Source organism: Microcaecilia unicolor, chromosome 2, assembly GCF_901765095.1.
Source record: "Microcaecilia unicolor chromosome 2, aMicUni1.1, whole genome shotgun sequence".
Classification (NCBI taxonomy): Eukaryota; Metazoa; Chordata; class Amphibia; order Gymnophiona; family Siphonopidae; genus Microcaecilia; species Microcaecilia unicolor.
Genome location: NC_044032.1, coordinates 227,561,137 through 227,581,632, shown reverse-complemented (window position 1 = coordinate 227,581,632; position 20,496 = coordinate 227,561,137). Strand labels below are relative to the sequence as shown.

Below are 20,496 nucleotides of genomic sequence, written 5' to 3'. Positions count from 1 at the left end.
GGTCCTCCAAATGCACACTGATTACAATTTATAAACAAATTCCTACTCTACCTATGAAAAGTTATTCCGTTATTATACTTCCTCTGTGTACATCCGTATGCTGCACAAGTCGGTATGTTTGAAAATATAAGTGAGATTAAATAAAAATGCTACCAACAATAAAGAACGTGGATGCAGCAGCTCATAGGTTTGTTTGCTTTGAGTGTACGGCGATGACGGCTGTGCGAGGAAGGGGAAACAGAGACTACCCTAACTAGCTTCTACTCCCTCCCTCTCTCCCACCCACAACACCATCCATCCACCTCTCCTTCAGCCCTGGACGTCCTCCCTGCACATACCTCAGATTACCCTGGTAGTCTAGTGGCTTGCTTCGGGGCAAGAAAGGTCCCCACGCTTTCCTGCCCGCTGATCCTCTCGCTGCTGCTCGTTTAAAATGGTTGCCGAGACTTCAAGCCGCAGCTTAGTAAACAGGGAATTAGACTATAAGCCCTCCAGAGACAGGGGAACCTATTGTAACTGAATGTAGTTGCTTTCAGTTGCCACTGAGAAGGTTCAAGATAAATAAAAATAAAACAAATAAAAAACCCTCCCAATTGCCAGCAAAATGTGACTATCTGCAAGAATTCTGCCCATCAAGGACCAACTATAAGTTGTCTCACTAATGATATGTATAACAGCTTAAACACTTCCTTTTGTTTCTAAAAGTTTTTGTATAACATGTCAGTTAAAATGCTGTTTCCAAAGATAACACCTAGTTTAATTAAGGGTACAAACCTCACTAGCAAAGAATACAAAAAAAGTTATAAATGGATAAACAAAAATGATTAACCATAAGTGGAACTCAGTTCAAGAAGACATTAAATTCACTACTAGCACAAATATGTCAAGCCTTTTTGATTTGGCAGTGGATGGCTTTATGTCATCAAGTAGAGTGAGAGCAGATGTCTGTATTTTTAACAACCAAATCTCTAAGACCACATATGGCCTGTTACATCAATGCACACTACCACTACTGGAACCAGGCTCCTGACAATAACGTTTAAAACGCAGAGAGAGTGAGTTTTTTTAAAACTAGAATCGTGAGGGTAAGCCCACAATCACACAGGAGCCCATGTTTGAAATACAGGTATCTTCCAGGAATACCAGCAAAATGGGAAACATGAACTATTCCGATTGAGTAGCTTTCCCACAAAATGGCTCAGTTGTATTTTAATCAAGATTTGTCAAAAAATGATTCCAGTTTAGCCCTCTAAACTTCTAGGGATGTTCTGAATATAAACATAGATAATTTGGAATGGTCTATACCTGAATGCCAGAAATTAAAAAATAGAGTTAGAACATATGGCACTAAATACAAAACTAGACATAACAAAAAGCGGGAAAATCAGATTGGTAGAGGGGTTGTGCCAGGGCTTGACAATCTTTTGTGAATTTAGGAGCCAGCCAATAAGGTATTTCTTGCTGCTCCCTCCTTCCCACTGTTGTCTCCTCCCAAGCTTAGAGGGGGCAGGGGCATCTCCTCAGAGATCTGCTGCAGCCCACTAGAGCTCAATTTACTAATGCTGTTTCCTATTCTTTATCTACATGAAAGAGCTTAGTAATCAGGCCTCAATGTACCACTAACACAAGTGCTGGCAGAAACCAACAGGCCTTCCCCACCCCAAAAGCGTACTGTCAATAGCGTAGGATCACCTCTCCCCCCCCCCCCCCCCACACACACACATAACTGTACTTAGGTATTTGCCCGTCACCTTGAACTCAAACATGTGTTCATGCAAATGATGCAGCATGCCACTATTTAAAATATGGCTCATTTGCTTTCTTCTATTAATGATCGTCTGCAAAACTCTGGTTCTAAATGCTTCCTCGTCTGATTTTTTTTATGAGATCTCCTCTCTGCTTCTTTGGGAGGAGCCTTTGCCAGTATTACTTCCTACCTTCTCAGTGCCTTTCACGTTAGCAATTAGTATCTAAACCTTCTTCTGCTACTAAACTTTTAATATTTGCATTCTGCTGGCAATTCCTTACTTGACCATTCATCAGATTCTTTATCTGCCAAAACCTGCTCCTTCTGCTTTTCAGCAGGAAACAAGGTGAACCTGCTAACGTGCTTCAGTGGCTTTACCTACTGCTGGTCTCGTTCCTCACCCTGTACTACCTTTGCCTTCATTTGCCCCCGTGTGGAGATACGAACAGGTTGCTGTTTTTTCACATTTTCATTAGAACCCATAGCTGCAGCTGTTGGTATATTCCTCTCAAAAAGATCTCTATCTTGGCTAGTGAACAACAAGGGTTTCAAGGGGCGACTCTTCATTTCAACTAATGCTGCTGCTGGGTCTAGATCTCTTGGAGGATAAACAAGTACTTTTCCTCCTTTGCTTCTACCACCGTTTGCGTGCCTATCCCTTTTACACAATATAGGAGAGAAAATGATGCCAGAGTGCTGGTGCTTTCAGTTGCATGCTGATTTGCTGGCATCACTAGATATGAGATTAAGGAAAGTGAGGTTGGGATAGGCTTTTTTGGCTACATGGCAAAATGTTTCATCAGCTGACTCTTTGCTTCTCTTTTAGCATCTTCCCTTCCCCTAAGCTTTGCTACGTCTTAATACATAGGCACAAATTTTCAGTTTATTTCAGTGCCACATCCACTAGGCTCATTTGAAGTAACATGAGAAATATCCTCATTCATCACATTTTACTGTATTTTCGAAATGAAAACCCATCCCCACTATATAGCATACCAAAGGACATGGAAACTGCATGAGGGGAAGGGAAGAGGTGAATACTAACATTCATGCCATTATGAGCTAAAATGATATATATATATATATATATATATATATATATATATATACACACACACATATATATATATACACATATATACACACACATATACATATCACACTAGACAATCAGAAATTTCACTTTTTTTAAAACTGTAATTACAGCCACACACTGACCAACATGGTACGTTCAGAACATGCATACTATACCTGCATGATGAGGAAATGTGGATTATTGACATTCAGCCCAACAGAGCAGAATAGGTCTTGAACTCTGGTATTGTTTGCATTAACGCCATTGATTAAGTATTTGTTCCTACCACCTATAACCACCTGCAATCAAGAAGGGAAACAAGTTTTTCATAAATAAAGGGAAATGTTAATTACAGTATATACTTTAAAGGTGCTATAGGGCCATGAATGTTTTCCAAATGAACTTTGAGTATTTTTATAAAATATTTTCCTTGTAAATAAATGCATTCAAAAATTGTAAAATTCTATAAACTGAATGTTTCTCAGGAGTGGCTGAGTACCACAAGCCAGAGTACACAAGTGCAGACTAACCTGTCTGGTAACAGTGATTTCATCATGGGTCTCAAATCCAAGTGGGCTATTTTTTTTGTCAAAGTTATCAAAAATGATGGATACGGTGGCCTTTGTAATTCCAGCCTGGCCATTTTTGTATACCAGATCTTGCAAATTGGAGGCTCGCACCTAAAACAAGACAGAGCAAGAACTCAATGGAAAAAAAAATCATATTTATGTTTTAGTTTTCCTTTCTTGTACAGATTCTCAATTTTACTCCTAATTTGTCTTATACCAGAGAAACATCAAAGACACAAGCCAGTAACCAAATTTCCACTTTTTCCATTCCCAAGAGCTCATGGGCTGTGGGAATTTATCATCAGACAGGACTGTCTATCCCACTTCATGAACACTAGAAGCACAAGCAGGAATATGAATAAAAGTTAGCTTTTAATTTCCTTTCCTTTAGTCCTGTCAGACCAGTCCAGACAAGTGGGTTATACTCCTCTAGTTGCAGGACAATCGTTCATGCCATCTTCTTACTATATGATCTAGTGCAGTGGTATTCACTCTTTAGTCCTTGAAGGTTGACAACAGATCAGGTTTTTCAGGATAACCCTAATAAATCTGTTATATGTATATTCATTAAGTACGTCCTGAAAACCTGTTCGCTGTTGCACCAGATCCAGTGTTATCCATTCCCAGCCCTTGAGGGCTGCCAACACGTCAGGTTTTCAGAATATCCCTAATGAATATGCACAACAGGTTTATTAGAGCTATTCTAAAAAACCCTGACTTGCTGGGAGCCCTCAACAGCGAACATTCAAAAGGGAAGTGAACAACCGGAGCATTAAACCAGTTGAGTAGAGTACAAAGCCTTCTTCCATCTATTCTTCTTGCTTACCATACAGCAGATACCTGGAAGCCAGCAAATCTTTCAGAAGGGTTCTGGACCAGTCTGGCAGAACTAAAGAAAAGGAAATTAAAGATGGTGAAATTTTAAAAACTTTGCTTGTTACTGCCCTCCTAGACCAGTTCAGATGTGTGGGATGTATCCAGCTATGATCAGAGTGAACAGGAGGAAACAAAGATCATTTTCAGGACAACTCCTCCAACAGTTGCATCTCCCTGGCTTGTACATCCAATTGGTAGGGCTTAGAAAACAAAAGTGCAAAGAAGATCAAATGGCTGCCCTGCAAATATCTTCTGATGGGCTAGACCTACATTCTGCTCAAGAGGCCCAAGCTCTAATTAGTGAGCTCTCAACCCTTCTGGGAACTGTAAGTACTTTCCTAAAAGTAGGATGAAGCAAATCACTTCCTTTACCCATCTGCAAATCAAAGTCTAGGATGCCACCTCTTCTTTCAAGAGCTAGTGAATAGACCGAACAGTTGGACCTACAGAAGGTAGCTTTCCAATAATTCAGCAAAACATTATACTCACATTAGACTATGTAGCTCTTTTTCTTTGTCCTCACACTGAGCTGCCTTAAACATACTAGTCAGTAGCATAAATTCTGCTCAAGTGCCATTAATTCGGCTCAAATGGCATTTACAGTGCAGGATTCCCCCCCCCCCCCCCCAAAAAAAAAGGAGGGAGCCCATCTGCAATCACTCCTGTATCTTCCTAAAGTGAACTCTCCTCAGACTGTGGGCCCATAATTTGAACTTCTGCCACTGTAGGTAATAAAATGACTTGATTAAACTGAGAAACTACCTTAGGGAGAAGCAGAGACAATAGCCTTTTTTCTTGAGATAATCAAGGGATCCTGGCCTGATAGGGCCTCTATTTCCAAGTTTCTTCTAGCAGAATTGCCTTGAAGTACAGTCCTTCAAAGAAGCCACTTTCAGGGGCTCATAAGGAGACACCAACACAGACCTAAAGAATCTGGTTGATGTCCTAAGGAGGCACTGTTGGACACAATTTATTTGTGACATTTATATCCCACATTATCCCAAACAAGTTTGAGTTCAATGTGGCTTACAATAAACATTATAGGATACATAACAAGTGAATTTACTACTACTACTTATCATTTATATAGTGCTACTAGACGTACACAGCACTGTACACATTAATATGAAGAGGCAAGCCCTGCTTTCCACCCCCTAATTAGAAGTAAGCTCCCAACAAAGACTGAAAAAGAAAAGAATGGCACACATCCTTGCAATATATCCAGCTGCAAACTATGCCAAAACATTTCGCACGACCCCACGGTCATTCACAAAGGAAAAATATTCAACATTAAGGAATCTTTCACGTGCTCATCTTCAAATGTGGTATATATCTTTCAGTGTAAAAAATGCAATGAAGGCTGCTACATTGGAGAAACAAGTCAGATGCTAAAGAAGAGATTTAATTTACATAGACACCATATGAAAAATGCCAGTACCAATAAAGATGTCATGCCTGTGGGGCAGCACTTTACAAAACCAGAACACTGTACCACTGATTTCATGGTAAGAATCCTAAAAGGGAACTTTAAAACAATACAGGAACTTAAGACCTTTGAAGTCAGAATGATTAAATATTTTGACACCCACCAGACAGGACTTAACAAAGATCTGGGTTTTCTAGCCCATTATAAACCATAAAATTGTACTGCTTTGTCACTCTCCTGTCTCCATGCATTTCCCCCTGTCCATCTTCCTGTCTCTCACCTATCCACCCCCATCCTGTTAGACTGTCACTGGAATGCTTTGATGTTTCACTTATATATACTGTCATCTACAAACATTTGCTTATTTCCGATCTGACAAAGGGCAACCTTCAAAAGCTAATCAAGAAAAGTATTAAGTCATGTCCAATAAAAAAAGATATCATCTTATTTTCTTTTCCATGTTTTATTTCTATTGATTACCTGTAAAAGTGGATTAACACGGCTACCACACCTCTCTACTCAAATGATACTAGACACTTACAAGAAAACTTCTATAATGGCACCTCAATGTCACCCACTGAGCATCAATTCTGTGATGGCATCTTGGCACCAAGATTCCATCGCAGAATACTAACATATGTCAGCATCAATATACCTACATTTAGGCATACCCACTTATAGCAGGTGTAAGTTGGTGCAACCTTAAATCACAGATGATGGGTAACAGCAATAATGTGCTTGTGTCTATTCAAAAATTCAAGTGCCAGCAAACATCTGCAGGTGTTGCCCTGCACACAAACATTAAAACTTTCATGTGCAAGAAATTTTTGCATGGCTAGCATTTATGTACAGAATAGCTATAGATGTGCATATATCTGAAGAAAATTAAAGTGCCAACATACAAGAAGCTGCACTTAGTGCAAAACCCTTGTCTGGGCACATCCAGGAACTGGATTCAGATTCATGCAATGGGGTTGATCCTGTCTAGGAGGGTTTACCCAATTACACACTGGGACTTGTAGTCTTGCTTTGCTTAGAAAATATGAGGAAAAGTCTCTGCAAGTAATGGGGGTAAACCTATGACTAGATCAATACTGTCAGGCAAGTGTGGATCGACTTAACAACCCTATCCCAACAGTACACTAGCCAGCTTATAATCGAACGAGAAAAACGCCCAAGTTCCGACCTAAATCGGGAGATGGACGTTTATCTCACAAAAACGAATAAAGCGGTATAATCGAAAGCCGATTTTTGGACGTTTTCAACTGCACTCCGTCGCGGATGCGGACAAAGTTGATGGGGGCGTGTCAGAGGTGTGGCGAAGGCGGAACTGGGGCGTGGTTATCTGCCGAACAAAGATGGGCGCATTTCACCGATAATGGGAAAAAAGTATGCGTTTTTAGCTAGAATTTAGGACACTTTTCCTGGACCCTGTTTTTTCACGAATAAGGCCCCAAAAAGTGCCCTAAATGACCAGATGACCACTGGAGGGAATCGGGGATGACCTCCCCTGACTCCCCCTGTGGTCACTAACCCCCTCCCACCACAAAAAATGATGTTTCACAACTTTTTATTTTCATCCTCAAATGTCATACCCAGCTCCCTGACAGCAGTATGCAGGTCACTGGAGGAGTTGTTAGGGGGTGCAGTGGACTTCAGGCAGGTGGACCCAGGCCCATCCCCCCTACCTGTTACAATTGTGCTGCTTAATGCTTATTAGTCGTCCAACCCCCCCAAACCCACTGTACCCACATGTAGGTGCCCCCCTTCACCCCTTAGGGCTATAGTAATGGTGTAGACTTGTGGGCAGTGGGTTGTGAGGGGGATTTGGGGGGCTCAACACACAAGGGAAGGGTGCTATGCACCTGGGAGCTCTTTTACCTTTTTTTTTGGTTTTGTAAAAGTGCCCCCTAGGGTGCCCGGTTGATGTCCTGGCATGTGCGGGGGACCAGTGCACTACGAATCCTGGCCCCTCCCACGAACAAATGCCTTGGATTTATTCGTTTTTGAGCTGGGCGCTTTCATTTTCCATTATCGCTGAAAAACAAAAACGCCCAGCTCACACATTGTTGAATAAAACATGGGCGTCTATTTTTTCTCAAAATACGGTTCGGTCCACCCCTTCACGGACCCGTTCTTGGAGATAAACGCCCATGGAGATAGGCGTTTTCGTTCAATTATGCCCCTCTAGGTCTGCGCACATAAAGGTTACATTGAATTAGCTTTCTGCATAGCATAGAAGCCACACACACAGCCATCCACACATGGCTTTCTACACTGATCCCTGATGTACTAGAATGTAGAAATGTTTTCATGTCAATTATTAGCAATGCCCTCCTGTGTCTACAAACATGTTACCAGTGTATGACTTGTTTAATGCATGACAGGGGTTTTTTTTTTTTTTCAAGAGCTTGAGAACATTACAGCTCTAACCCTTAGCTTATTACATCGATCCCAGATAAAACAGGACACCAAGAATAAAGTGTACTGGTATATGTGATCCGATCATCCCTACAGGCCTGGGCCGCGTACACAGCAGTATACCTGCGAAAGGTTGGAGATGCCCAGCAGGAAGCAGATAGAATCAAGGATGTTAGACTTGCCACTGCCATTCAAGCCAGTAATAGCATTAAAGAGCTGATCGAAGCCGTTAATCTCGGTGCGCTGTGCGTAGGACTTGAAGCCATCTAGGACGATAGACTTGATGTGCATTTTATTCTTCCAGCCTCCCAACCGCTACCAGCGATGATGATACCCTGCAACCGCTGAACCTTCACTCAGGAAAGGAAGACACTGATCCACGAGAAATACGAGCAGCCCGGTACACACACAAAGAGGCCAAACCGAAACCAACACACAAAATTTTACTCCAGCCACTTGTTGTTTTCTCCAAAACTTAAATTTTGGCGCCCCCCAACCACTAACCGTTTCCTATTGTTCAGTCCTGAACTGCCTGAATGTCTGAGCGACCGAAATCCCCACTGGTAGCCTCAACGTTTTCACGCTGGCGAAAGGGAAAGGATCTATGAGAACCCTTGAACTGTTTTTTAAAGAATTTTAGGGAATAATTTAAACGGACATGTAAAGTTTTCTTGAGTTGTTAGAATCAGGCACTTTCAATGGCGGCCCTAGATGGTGAGGGGTCCTAGCGTAAGGGGCGGGACTTATCTGCTGCTCCTCTCTACAGGCGGAAGCTGCATTCTGGATTGAGAGGTAACAGTTTCCCTACTTCATTTATTCTGGTTTTATGACGCTCGGTTCTTAAAGTGGGGTGGGGGGGGTGAAGCAACAATGTCAGTTTTTGGGTGATCCCTAATGAATATGCATAAGACAACTTGTAGGCTGTGGGGGGTTTCCGCTCTCCAGACATGTGATTTGACACCGCTGCAGTAGTGTCACACTTTCGGTCCGCTTTGTGCCTATTAATGTCCTGGTTTTTTTCTTCTAAATGAGCCCAGGTAACGAACCTGGGAGAGTTGTACATACGCGGGTTTCTTAATTCCCTTTAAAGATTGTGTTGTGTCAGGGGCTGTGAGGATGCCCAAGAAGGTTTGATGACAGGAGACGGCATGAGCCTATCTGGGCTGAAGACAATGGGCGGAGCTTGCTGCCATATTGAGTGCCCCCTAACATTCGCATTCGCAGATGCTATTGAAAACAATAGTAAACGTGTGAGGTTTATATTGTTTTAATAAACTTCCTTGGGTTTTGCATTTTTTTTCTGTTGGGAGGGAATCGGGGGTGGGTGATGTGAGGTGAATTTTGGAGGGATCTGTAAAGGGGGGAGGGTTATATTCAAAATGTGTTTGCCAGTACTCCACAGCTTGCTTTGTTATTTGCAATGCATGCTGTATTGTGGGATTTCAGTGCTGCGCGGTATGCCTTTATTTTTGCTTATGATGACTTCTATAAAAACAGTAGCAAACGCTTATGACTGCCTATATGTGTGTGTGTTTTATGTATTTGAAAACTTCCTGTACATATGTTACATTTGTATCCCACATTTTCCCACCTATTTGTAGGCTCAATGTGGCTTACATAGTACCGGAGACTCCGATGTAAACAAATACAAAGTGATATTGTGGTAAGATAAAGTTCATGTGGTACAGCCACATTAGGGAATCGTACAACGGAAGAGCTGTGTTATGTCCATTACGTACTTTAGTACATATATAATAAAACTAAAAATCACTAAAACAGCATAAAAAATTATTGTTGGCGTTTCAGCTATAAACCGAGCGCCCTGGAGTGAGGAGCTTTGAATCGTACAAGGTGCCAGGCACTGAATTGGAGGTGAGAAGAGGCAGGTAGGAATGTCCTTAGGTAGTAGTAAATGAAGGCAGTGTCTCATCAAAGAAGTTAAATGTTTTCTGTTTTTTTGTACCTAGTTTTCATGTTTGCAGAGTCAGGTATTTGGATTTTTCTTGGTAACTTAGCTGATAGTTTGTTTAAAGTACACCAATATGGGGGCAGCCCTGGGGGAGAAGGGTTCAGCTTTTTGACATCATGCTGTCTCCTGTCATTAAACCTCCTCAGGGATGCTGACCAGATGTTTTCAAGATCTTAGGAGGTGGGAGGGGCTTGTTTATTTAGATGAATTAATTTAGAACATTTGCTAGTTCTATACTACTTCATAAACGTGCTGAGATTTTTTACAAAAAAATGATGACACAGTATTTTAAAAAGGCTTTACATTTCTCTACTTTTTTGCATTTCCCAATTATTTTTGCACTTGTAGACCGACAAATTGGTGAGAACCCTTTTCCGCCTGCTGTATGTCCCCTTTTACTCAAAAAGAAAAGAATGGCACACATCCTTGCAATATATCCAGCTGCAAATTATGCCAAAACATTTCACAGGACCCCACGGTCATTCACAAAGGAAAAATATTCAACATTAAGGAATCTTTCATGTGCTCATCTTCCAGTCCTATACAATAAAACGCACCTCCAGCGTTCTGAAGCTGACTCAGTGGCAGTGAAGCCTTGAAGCATTCGTGCTCTCTGTAAGGCTCCATCTCCTGAATTGACGTCAGCGTGCTTCCGGGTTCGTAACAAACAGCACTGACCAACCAGAGGCGGGAGGGCGGGAACAAACAGCACTGACCAACCAGAGGTGGGAGGGCGGGCGCACAGCGGCGAATGGGTCTATCGTTCAGTGGGCGTGCACGCTGAGCTGTGCACGGCAGCGGAGGTTGGCGGAGGGGCAGAGATTTGGGCGATATGGTTAGACCCAAAAAGCTGTGGCGGTTGGTGGGCAGGGCGCTGAGCAGAGTACATAGCACCGATTGGCACGCGCACAGAGAGGTGGATGGGTGGGCCTGTTGTGGGAGGGTGGGCGCACAGCGGGGAATGGGTCTGTCGTTCAGTGGGCGTGCACGCTGAGCTGTGCACGGCATCGGAGGTTGGCCGCTTGGCGGAGGGGCAGAGATTTGGGCGGTATCGTTACACCCAAAACGCTGTGGTGGTTGGTGGGCAGGGTGCTGAGCAGAGTACACAGCACCGATTGGCGTGTGTTTTGTCGTGCTGTAAGGGAAAGGACAAACGCTGGGTGGCTGGAGGGGGGGCAGGGGAGAGAGCAGAATCGCTGGGTGGCTGGAGGGGGGAGGCAGCGGAGATAGGACAAACGCTAGGCTCTCAAAGCCCTTCCTCTAACATTGTTACACACACACACACACACAATAAACCCCACACACACGCACACTGATACTCGCCCCCACACTCCAACTTTGCCCCACCCTCTATCACTTACACACACACACGCACAATCTAAATCTGTGACACACATGATCTTTCTCTCTCACACACGGCACAACCCCACAAAAAAACACACACACATACAATGATGCGGAACATGGAGAAATGGACACTCACTCTCTCCCCTGCCACACCCTCTCAATTCAACACCCCCTCTTCCTCCCCCCCCAATCATTCTGAGACGCACACTCAAAATCACACAAACACAAAACACTGGCCCCCAACCTCCCAGTCCACACAACCCGCCACACCCTCTCAATTCACCCCCCCTTCCCCCCCCTTAAATCATTGTGAGACACACACACATACAAAATCACATAGACACTGGCCCCCAAGCTCCCAGTCCACACAACCCTCTCTCACTTTCACACACACACAAACTCTCTCTGTGACATCCACACAGACACACTCTCTGTGTCACACACACACACAGTGATGCAGGCTCACAGAACGCCACAAACGCCCCCTACCCTCACATCATCTCTCTCTCACGCATACTCCTTCGCATGCATCACTCTCAGACACACACATACTCACTTCATGTAACTGTGATACTTACTATATCCTAACAGACTCCAAAAAAACCCAATTGTCAATACATGAGAACAGTGACACTGCCCCGCAAAATCTAACTTTGTGACACACATGATCTTTCTCTCTCAAACAAACACACGGCTCCCCCCCCCCCCCCCCCACAAACCCCACAAAAAAACACTCACACACACATACAATGATGCAGAACATGGAGAAATGGACACTCACTCTCTCCCCCACCACACCCTCTCAATTCACCCCCTCCCTTCCCCCACCTGCAAAATCATTCTGAGACACACAAAATCACACAGACACTGGCCCCCAACCTCCCACTCCACACAACCCGCCACACCCTCTCAAATCATCCCCCCTTCCCCCCATAAATCATTCTGAGACACACACACAAAATCACACAGACACTAGCCCCCAACCTCCCAGTCCACACAACCCTCTCTCACTTTCACACACACACGAACTCTCTCTGTAACACCCACACAGACACACTCAGTGTCACACAAACACACAGTGATGCAAGCACACAGAACGCCACAAACGCCCCCTACCCTCACATCATCTCTCTCTCACACATACTCCTTCGCATGCATCACTCTCAGACACATATATACTCACTTCATGTAACTGTGATATTTACTGTCTCCTAACAGACTCAAAAAACCCCCAATTGCCAATACATGAGAACTGTGACACTGCCCCGCAAAATCTAACTCTGTGACACACATGATCTTTCTCTCTCACACACATGGCACCCCCCCAAACCCCCCCAAAAAACACTCACATACAATGATGCAGAACATGGAGAAATGGACACTCACTCTCTCTCCTGCCACACCCTCTCAATTCACCCCCCCCCAAAAAAAATCATTCTGAGACACTCGCACAGACACTGGCCCCCAACCTCCCAGTCCACACAACCCTCTTTCACTTTCACACACACACAAACTCTCTCTGTAACACCCACACAGACACAGTCTCTGTGTCACATACACACAGTGATGCAGGCACACAGAACGCCACAAACGCCCCCTACCCACACATCATCTCTCACACATACTTCTTCTCATGCATCACTCTCAGACACACACATACTCACTTCATGTAACTGTAATACTTACTGTCTCCTAACAGACCACTCAAAAAACCAATTGTGAATACATGAGAACAGTGACACTGCCCATTTCATTTCTTTCAGATAACTAGACACTCAGAAAACAACAACTGTGCCACCAAATGCACAAGGTACCAGGAAACACACCTCACAACTCAAAGGATTGACACTTTGAACCACAGAACTGAGATAACACGCCCTCACAATCTCTAATCCCAGGTATGCAGCTCAGTGAAGAACAGCAGAGGAGACAGAAAGGAAGACAAACATTGATGCACAAGGATGCTTTGGGGGAATAAACACGAATAACAAAACACGTAACTTTACTGTACAATATATCATTACCATTACATTTTAACTTCATAAAAGCCCATTTCATTTGTTTATGACAAGTGGACACAGAAAACAAGCAGCCTGGTGAAACACACACAAAAAAGAAACACACAAGAAACCTCAACGGAGAGACACTGTGAAACACAGAACGGAACTCAAGAAAACAAAAACACTGGACTCCCAGGTATGCAGCATGGTGGCGGATAATGTAAGGGACAGAATGGAAAACAAACATTGATGCACATACATGCTTTCCGAGTAAAACAACTAATCACACAAACTGTAGCCTAAACACTGTAAGTCTCTTTCTCACTCTGACACAGAGAAACACACACTATGTGTCTTTTTATCTTACACTCACTGTCACAGACACTGTCTCCCTCTCTGTGTCACACACTCTCTATCTCTCTTTCACACACATATTTACTGTCTCTGTCTCACATACACTGTTACTGACATATAGTCACTCTATGTGTCAAATATACATTGTCACACACATTCTCACTCTCTCTGACACATATAGTCTCTGTCTCACACATATGCACTACTACTAATTATCGGAGTCACACAAACTCTCTTTCTAACCCTCACCTACATGCTGTGTCCTAACATTTATATTTAATACATAATTGGCATTACATGATAACTTACATACTCCCCATTTCATTTGTTACAGAACACTGGACACACAAACAGGAAGCAAGGAGCTGTGGAACACACACTTGGACTGATCATTCATCTGCACTTCCCGTTGTTGCATCAACCAAAAATACAGAGTGACAACTGACAGACAGCGTTAAACATAATACGGTGCCAGGAATCCCTTCACCAACCTGACACATTGATCACTATTTTACTCTCTCTCACAGTCTCACACACTCTGGCTCTGAGACAGACAGATTCACTCTCTGATACAAAAACTGAGTCTCACACTCACTAAGTTAGCACAGAAACTTAGTATCAGACACTCACACTTCCATACAGCACATTCACAGGATATGGATACCACACAAACAACAACCACACGGACTAACAGATGTACTGTACATGGAGATCACAACTATCCACAAAAAACACTGACTACTCAGGAGCATGATGAGCGTAAACAACAAAACACAGAAACAAAAAGGAAAAGGAAGGCATCTCAAACTCTGAACGAAAACACACAAAACACTGAAGAAAACTCTAAAAGGAAATGGTCAAAGAAAAACCAACAACTAACACTAACTGATGAGGAACAGCCAGAAGGTCAACAACAAACAACTCAACCAGAACTAGAAATAAATTCAGCTCTCAGTGTGGACCAACAACTACAAGACAATGAACAAGCTACTGCAAGGACAAGGAAACAAAATATCAAAGCAATAACTACACAACAACTGGCAGAACGGAAGAAGAAACATGCAGAAGCAGAAAGAAAAAGGCGTGCAGCTCTAACCGAGGAAGAGAAGAAACGTCTAAGTCAACAAGCAAGTGCAAGGAACAAGAAGAGGGCACAAAATATAACACTAACTGCTGAAGAACTGGCAAAACGTAAACAAAAAATAAACGAAAACCAAAGAAAAAGGCGTGCAGCTATGAGAGAGCAACAGAACACACATGTCACTGAACAAGCCACTACAAGCAAAAGATCCAGGAAACAAACAACCACACTCAGTGCAGAGGAAGAGGCTAACCGTAGAAACAAAAAAAGAGAAGCAGAAAGAAAAAGGCGTGCAGCTATGAGAGAGCAACAGAACACACATGTCACTGAAGAAGCCACTGCAAGCAAAAGATCCAGGAGACAACAAACAACCACACTTAGTGCAGAGGAAGAGGCTAACCGTAGAAACAAAAAAACAGAAGCACAAAGAAAAAGGCGTGCAGCTATGAGAGAGCAACAGAACACACTTGTCACTGAAGAAGCCACTACAAGCAAAAGATCCAGGAAACAACAAACAACCACACTCAATGCAGAGAAAGAGGCTAACCGTAGAAACAAAAAAACGGAAGCACAAAGAAAAAGGCGTGCAGCTTTGAAACAAAAACAATGACAACCCATTTGGTGGAAAAGTTCTTCGGCTTGGTGATCGAACACAAATTATTGAAGCAAGCATTAAGTTTAATAAACTATGGAACCAATTTCAAATACTAAAATTACACAATAATGTCCGCTGTGTGGCCACAGATTACAACACGTGGCTTATTAATTTAGCAAACGGAAATCTACCATGTCCACACGGTTTGCAAGATGTTGTTGAAATACAGATGTAGTTCACGCGGTTTTTGGAGACAAAAGTACCCCTGACACTGTTCAAAACTTTGCAAAAAAAGGCTATTCTGTGTCCAAAAAGTTCACATGTTGACAAAATAAATGAGGATGTTCTAAATATTTTACAAGGCAAGACAATTACTTACTTAAGTACAGATTCAATTCATGACTGCAGTCAAGATGATCAACAGTTATATCCTGTCACATAAACTACTTAAAAATTGGTGCAATTATTACTCTACTCAGAAATTTAAATACCAAACAAGGTTTGTGTAATGGAACTCGCTTAATTGTGACAGATTTAAAACCAAACCTCATCATGTCAAGTAATCAGTGGATCAACTGCAGGGAGTACTGTTTTCTTACCATGTATTGACCTAGCACCATCAAATACTGAACTACCATTTACTCTATGTAGAAGACAATTTCCAGTCAAATTGGCATTTGCTATGACAATTAACAAATCACAAGGTCAAACATTTGACAAAGTTGGCATATTCCTTCCAGAACCCGTATTTACACATGGGCAACTGTATGTTGCATTTTCTAGAGTAAGGAACTCTTCTGATGTGATTGTTAAACTGATTGATGGACCTGAACAAGGGAAAATTATACAAGATTGTAACAAAGTTTACACAAAAAATATTGTTTATAAAGAAATATTACAAATGTAAACAACAATTATATTCAGAATACAACTGTTGGGAAAACTGCTTTGTCAGTCCCTTTTACTAAATCCTATGAATACAATTAAATAACAACCAACAAAACAAAAATGGAGGGGAAAAAATTGATATTACACATAATACAACAATTAGCATGACAACACATTTATCCTAACAAACCATTTCAAAACATTAATTGCAGAAACCAAATACCTTGCTAGCACCCGTTTCATTGGTTTCAGAAACGGGCCTTTTTCTCTAGTGTGGTATATATCATTCAGTGTAAAAAATGCATTGAAGGCTGCTACATTGGAGAAACAAGTCAGATGCTAAAGAAGAGATTTAATTTACATAGACACCATATGAAAAATGCTAGTACCAATAAAGATGCCACGCCTGTGAGGCAGCACTTTACAAAACCAGAACACTGTACCAGTGATTTCATGGTAAGAATCCTAAAAGGGAACTTCCTATACTATCTACTTAGACCTTTTTTCTCATCATTCTTCTTTTTGTATCACTAACTGTATCTGGTACCTGGAATGGCTATGCCATAACAAGTCTATGTAAGCCACATTGAGCCTGCAAATAGGTGGGATAATGTGGGATACAAATACAACAAAATAAATAAATAAAACAATACAGGAACCTACGACCTTTGAAGTCAGAATGATTAAATATTTTGACACCCACCAGACAGGACTTAACAAAGACCTGGGTTTTCTAGCCCATTTTAAACCATAAAATTGTACTGCTTTGTCACCCTCCTGTCTCCGTGCATATCTCCCTGTCCCTCTTCCTGTCTGTCACCTATCCACCCCCATCCTGTTAGACTGTCACTGGAATGCTTTGATGTTTCACTTTTATATACTGTCATCTACCAACATTTGCTTATTTGCGATCTGATGAAGAAGGGCAGCCTTCGAAAGCTAATCAAGAAATGTATTAAGTTATGTCCAATACAAAAGGTATCATCTTATTTTCTTTTCCATGTTTTATTTTGTTTTATTTCTATTGATTACCTTTAAAAGAGGACTAACACGGCTACCACACCTCTGTACTCAAAAAGAAAAAAAAACCTGGGCTGGCGGGGTTGTGTAGGTGGTATAGAGCAGCATTTTCCATTCGCCAGTCCGCAAACTCTTTTTGCTGGTCTATGCAAAACAAGCTAATTGTAGAGGTAACTAGCAGGGATCCCAATTAAAGACTGCCCCCTATGATGTGAAAATGCTGCTCTCTATCTCAGCAGTCTGCTGCAGCTCCCCAAGATGCCAATATTGGCACATGCTTAGTTTTTGTGCATGCATGGGTCCCAGTGCCAGCTCATGGAGCTGCTCAGGATGCTGAGGTGGAGAGCAGCATTTTCAGCACCATCGGGACTTGGGATCCCTGTCAGCTACTGCTAAAATTAACTTGTTTTGCATGGACCAGTGATTTAGAAACACTGCTCTATACCACCCTAGGGCATCCCAATATTATGTTTTGTAAAAATGATGGTATACTTCTAAAATAGAAAACTTTACATTGCGCATAGCATAAGGGAAAAGAAAAATAGTTAAATATATTCAATTTATGTATGTATTTTGCAAGCCATACACTGTTAGGTGTGTGCTGCTGAGAATCTGCTTCTAACAAAAAAAAGAGCAGAAATAAACCCCTAACATTCCACAAAACAGAAACAAAAAGAGGAAAGGGGTTGACCAATGTGATTCCAAAGCAAATGGTTTATTAATGAATACTGACTAAAAGTGAGTTGAGTTACTTTTAGCCAGGAAAGTGGTGAAAGCAGATTGTCAATAGCATAGTTTTTCCCACATTTGCTTAGATGAAGGTTAAGGAGTGGATTATAAATATTTAATTTCATTGTTATTAATTTTATAACAACTTCTCTTATCCAGGTAGTTTCATTTCTCCATCAGTTTCCCAGTTCATCCTTTCCCCGTCTCCATGTGTATATATATATATATATATATATATATATATATACATACCTAGGAATGGAATATATATATATATATATATATATTCCATTCCTAGGTTGTCCTCCTTTCTCATTCACAGTCACTGCCTATAGCAGTCAGAGGAAGTTACAAAAGGGCACATCTTGGGCCGACAGCAACAGCAGGAGTACTTTGTGAATGAACACAGTGAAGTCCATTGTCTGAGCTGGTGAATGTGCTCAGGCTCATGCTTAGCTTCCCAATCTACATGGAAGGAGCGTGCACCAGCTAAAGCTCCAGACTGCTCCAGCCACTTCACCTGGCCCCTCTATAATTTTATCCAGCCACTTCATAGGCAGCAGGCTGAAGGAGGCCAGGCTGGGGAGGGATCTGGGCCTGTTCATTCACCAGAAGAATCACCTTTTAAGGGGTACGGGTGGAATCCCAGGAGGCTGGGTTTGACAGGAACAAGACTGAGGAAATATACTATTTGCTCTGCCCCCTTCCTCTGGGAGTTTCTTCCTGCTTCAATTCATGCTGAATCTTCTTACCCTAGATCAGTGGTTTCCAAACCTGATCCTGGAGGCACCCCAGCCAGTCAGGTTTTTGGGATATCTGCAATGAATATTTATGAGAGAGATTTGCATGCAGTGGAGGCAGTGCATGCAAATATATCTCATGAATATTCATTGTGGATAACCCAAAAACCTGACAGGCTGGGGTGCTTCCAGGACCAGGTTTGGGAACCACTTCCCTAGATTTACACTTGACTCATCTTTTCTCTCACGTCTTCCAGGATTTCATACTTTACTTTGCTCTGCTATTCTTTCCTATTTTGATTTGTAGTTCTTTTTCATTTTAAATATCAAATTTTCTTTTAATTGTAAACTGCTTTGATTGTGAAAGGCGATACATATCAAGTATTCAATAAAAATAAACAATTATATGTTTAATTACAGTGTGTCCTAGATGCGCTGATGGATAGCGAGGTGCAAAGAGATGGAAGAATCTTGGATCTCATTGATGATGCCTGGAGAGAAGACAAGTTGCCTTATGAGGATGTGGCAATACCATTAGTGAGCAATGATTTGTTAATACACAAGCTAGAACATGCTGCCTAGGACATTTTAAATCAATGCAGAAAAAGCTCATAGCTATAGCCTGAGAAATAACTTATTAATTCAAAATGGTTCAGTCAGATGTTAATGGAAGATATAGTTATGTTGTACTTTTGTGTTCCCAGAATGAACTTCCAGAACCAGAGCAAGACAATGGTGGAACAACAGAATCTGTGAAAGAGCAAGAGATGAAGTGGACAGACTTAGCTTTGCAGTACCTGCATGAGAATATTCCTCCAACAGGAAACTAGAAAAAAAAATCTAACAGGTCATTTGCAGTGTCAACCCTTTCCCCGAATCTTCAATTGTGTGAGTGTTTTGAAAGGAAAAGACATTTTAGAAGTGTGATGGACTAACTGTGTAATATAGGAACCTGCAGAGTGCACACTTAAGACTCTTGCTCCTTACCTGTCTAGTGTATAATGTACAACAAGTTACTTGATCTTCCTCGACTAAGACTGTAAAATCATTGGGATAGTGAAATTGTAGCCATGTGGATTATCTTTTATGTAGGATTATGTAAATTGTTCTGTAGAATTGAATTATAAATATTCTAAATAATAAAAAGTTGAATTTATAACAGTGACGCTCTCCACCTGCGGGCTCGGCAGCAGGTCTGCATAAAGGCAATTGCACTTTTCCGTATGTCTACATTTTGCACATCTATACCTAAGTACAATTTTTAAGGATTCTGTTTCATAGGTGGAAAATTTTGCGCATAGAAAGTTATTCCTGTGGAAAGTCCAAAAAGTCTATTTTATCAAGACAACATCAACATCCATATGCTTGTATAAAATAGGCTCTCAGAAAGAGCCCTGGTAATGCACAAACTGCTCCAAAGAAAGTATAAATGCATGTACACATGTGTATTTTGTAAAATACAGGCATACACTGCAACTACATCCCCCAGGAATGCTACTATGTAGCTATATCTATGTAATTTTATAAAAGCTCTCTTCCATGTGTAAAACAGGCTTCACATGCACAAAAACTTTTATAAAGTTTCTTCCTCCCCTCCCTCCCCCCCCCCCCCCCCCCCCAATGTGCTGTTTTATTGTAATGAAATTGGGAGCCATTCTC

At 41.8% G+C, this 20,496-nt stretch overlaps 2 protein-coding genes across 7 annotated transcripts in view; one reads left to right on the top strand and one right to left on the bottom strand.

Moving 5' to 3' along the window:
• Positions 1–8,739, bottom strand: part of SMC2 (structural maintenance of chromosomes 2) — a 147,035-nt gene extending 138,296 nt beyond the window's left edge. Inside the window, exons 1-3 of the mRNA XM_030193751.1 lie at positions 8,238–8,739; positions 3,353–3,502; positions 2,999–3,121 (exon numbers count right to left, since the gene is read on the bottom strand). Coding sequence (XP_030049611.1) covers positions 2,999–3,121; positions 3,353–3,502; positions 8,238–8,405 — 441 coding nt within the window. The 5' untranslated portion in view covers positions 8,406–8,739. The remainder of the gene's footprint in view (positions 1–2,998; positions 3,122–3,352; positions 3,503–8,237) is intronic.
• Positions 8,740–8,768: 29 nt separating this feature from the next.
• Positions 8,769–20,000, top strand: ANAPC13 (anaphase promoting complex subunit 13). Of its 6 annotated transcripts, none has more exons than XM_030193752.1 (4): positions 8,769–8,906; positions 13,194–13,328; positions 13,503–13,626; positions 14,119–16,077. In XM_030193752.1, the coding sequence occupies exon 4, from the start codon at positions 14,441–14,443 to the stop codon at positions 15,473–15,475; it is 1,035 nt and encodes a 344-aa protein (XP_030049612.1). In that variant the 5' UTR covers positions 8,769–8,906; positions 13,194–13,328; positions 13,503–13,626; positions 14,119–14,440; the 3' UTR covers positions 15,476–16,077. The 6 variants fall into 6 exon arrangements, with proteins under 6 accessions (XP_030049612.1, XP_030049616.1, XP_030049614.1 ...); XM_030193754.1 differs by lacking the exons at positions 13,194–13,328; positions 13,503–13,626; positions 14,119–16,077 and adding exons at positions 9,921–9,986; positions 19,258–19,374; positions 19,542–20,000 and having other exon boundaries at positions 8,850–8,906; XM_030193755.1 differs by lacking the exons at positions 13,194–13,328; positions 13,503–13,626; positions 14,119–16,077 and adding exons at positions 9,921–10,000; positions 19,258–19,374; positions 19,542–20,000 and having other exon boundaries at positions 8,850–8,906.
• Positions 20,001–20,496: the final 496 nt, after the last annotated feature.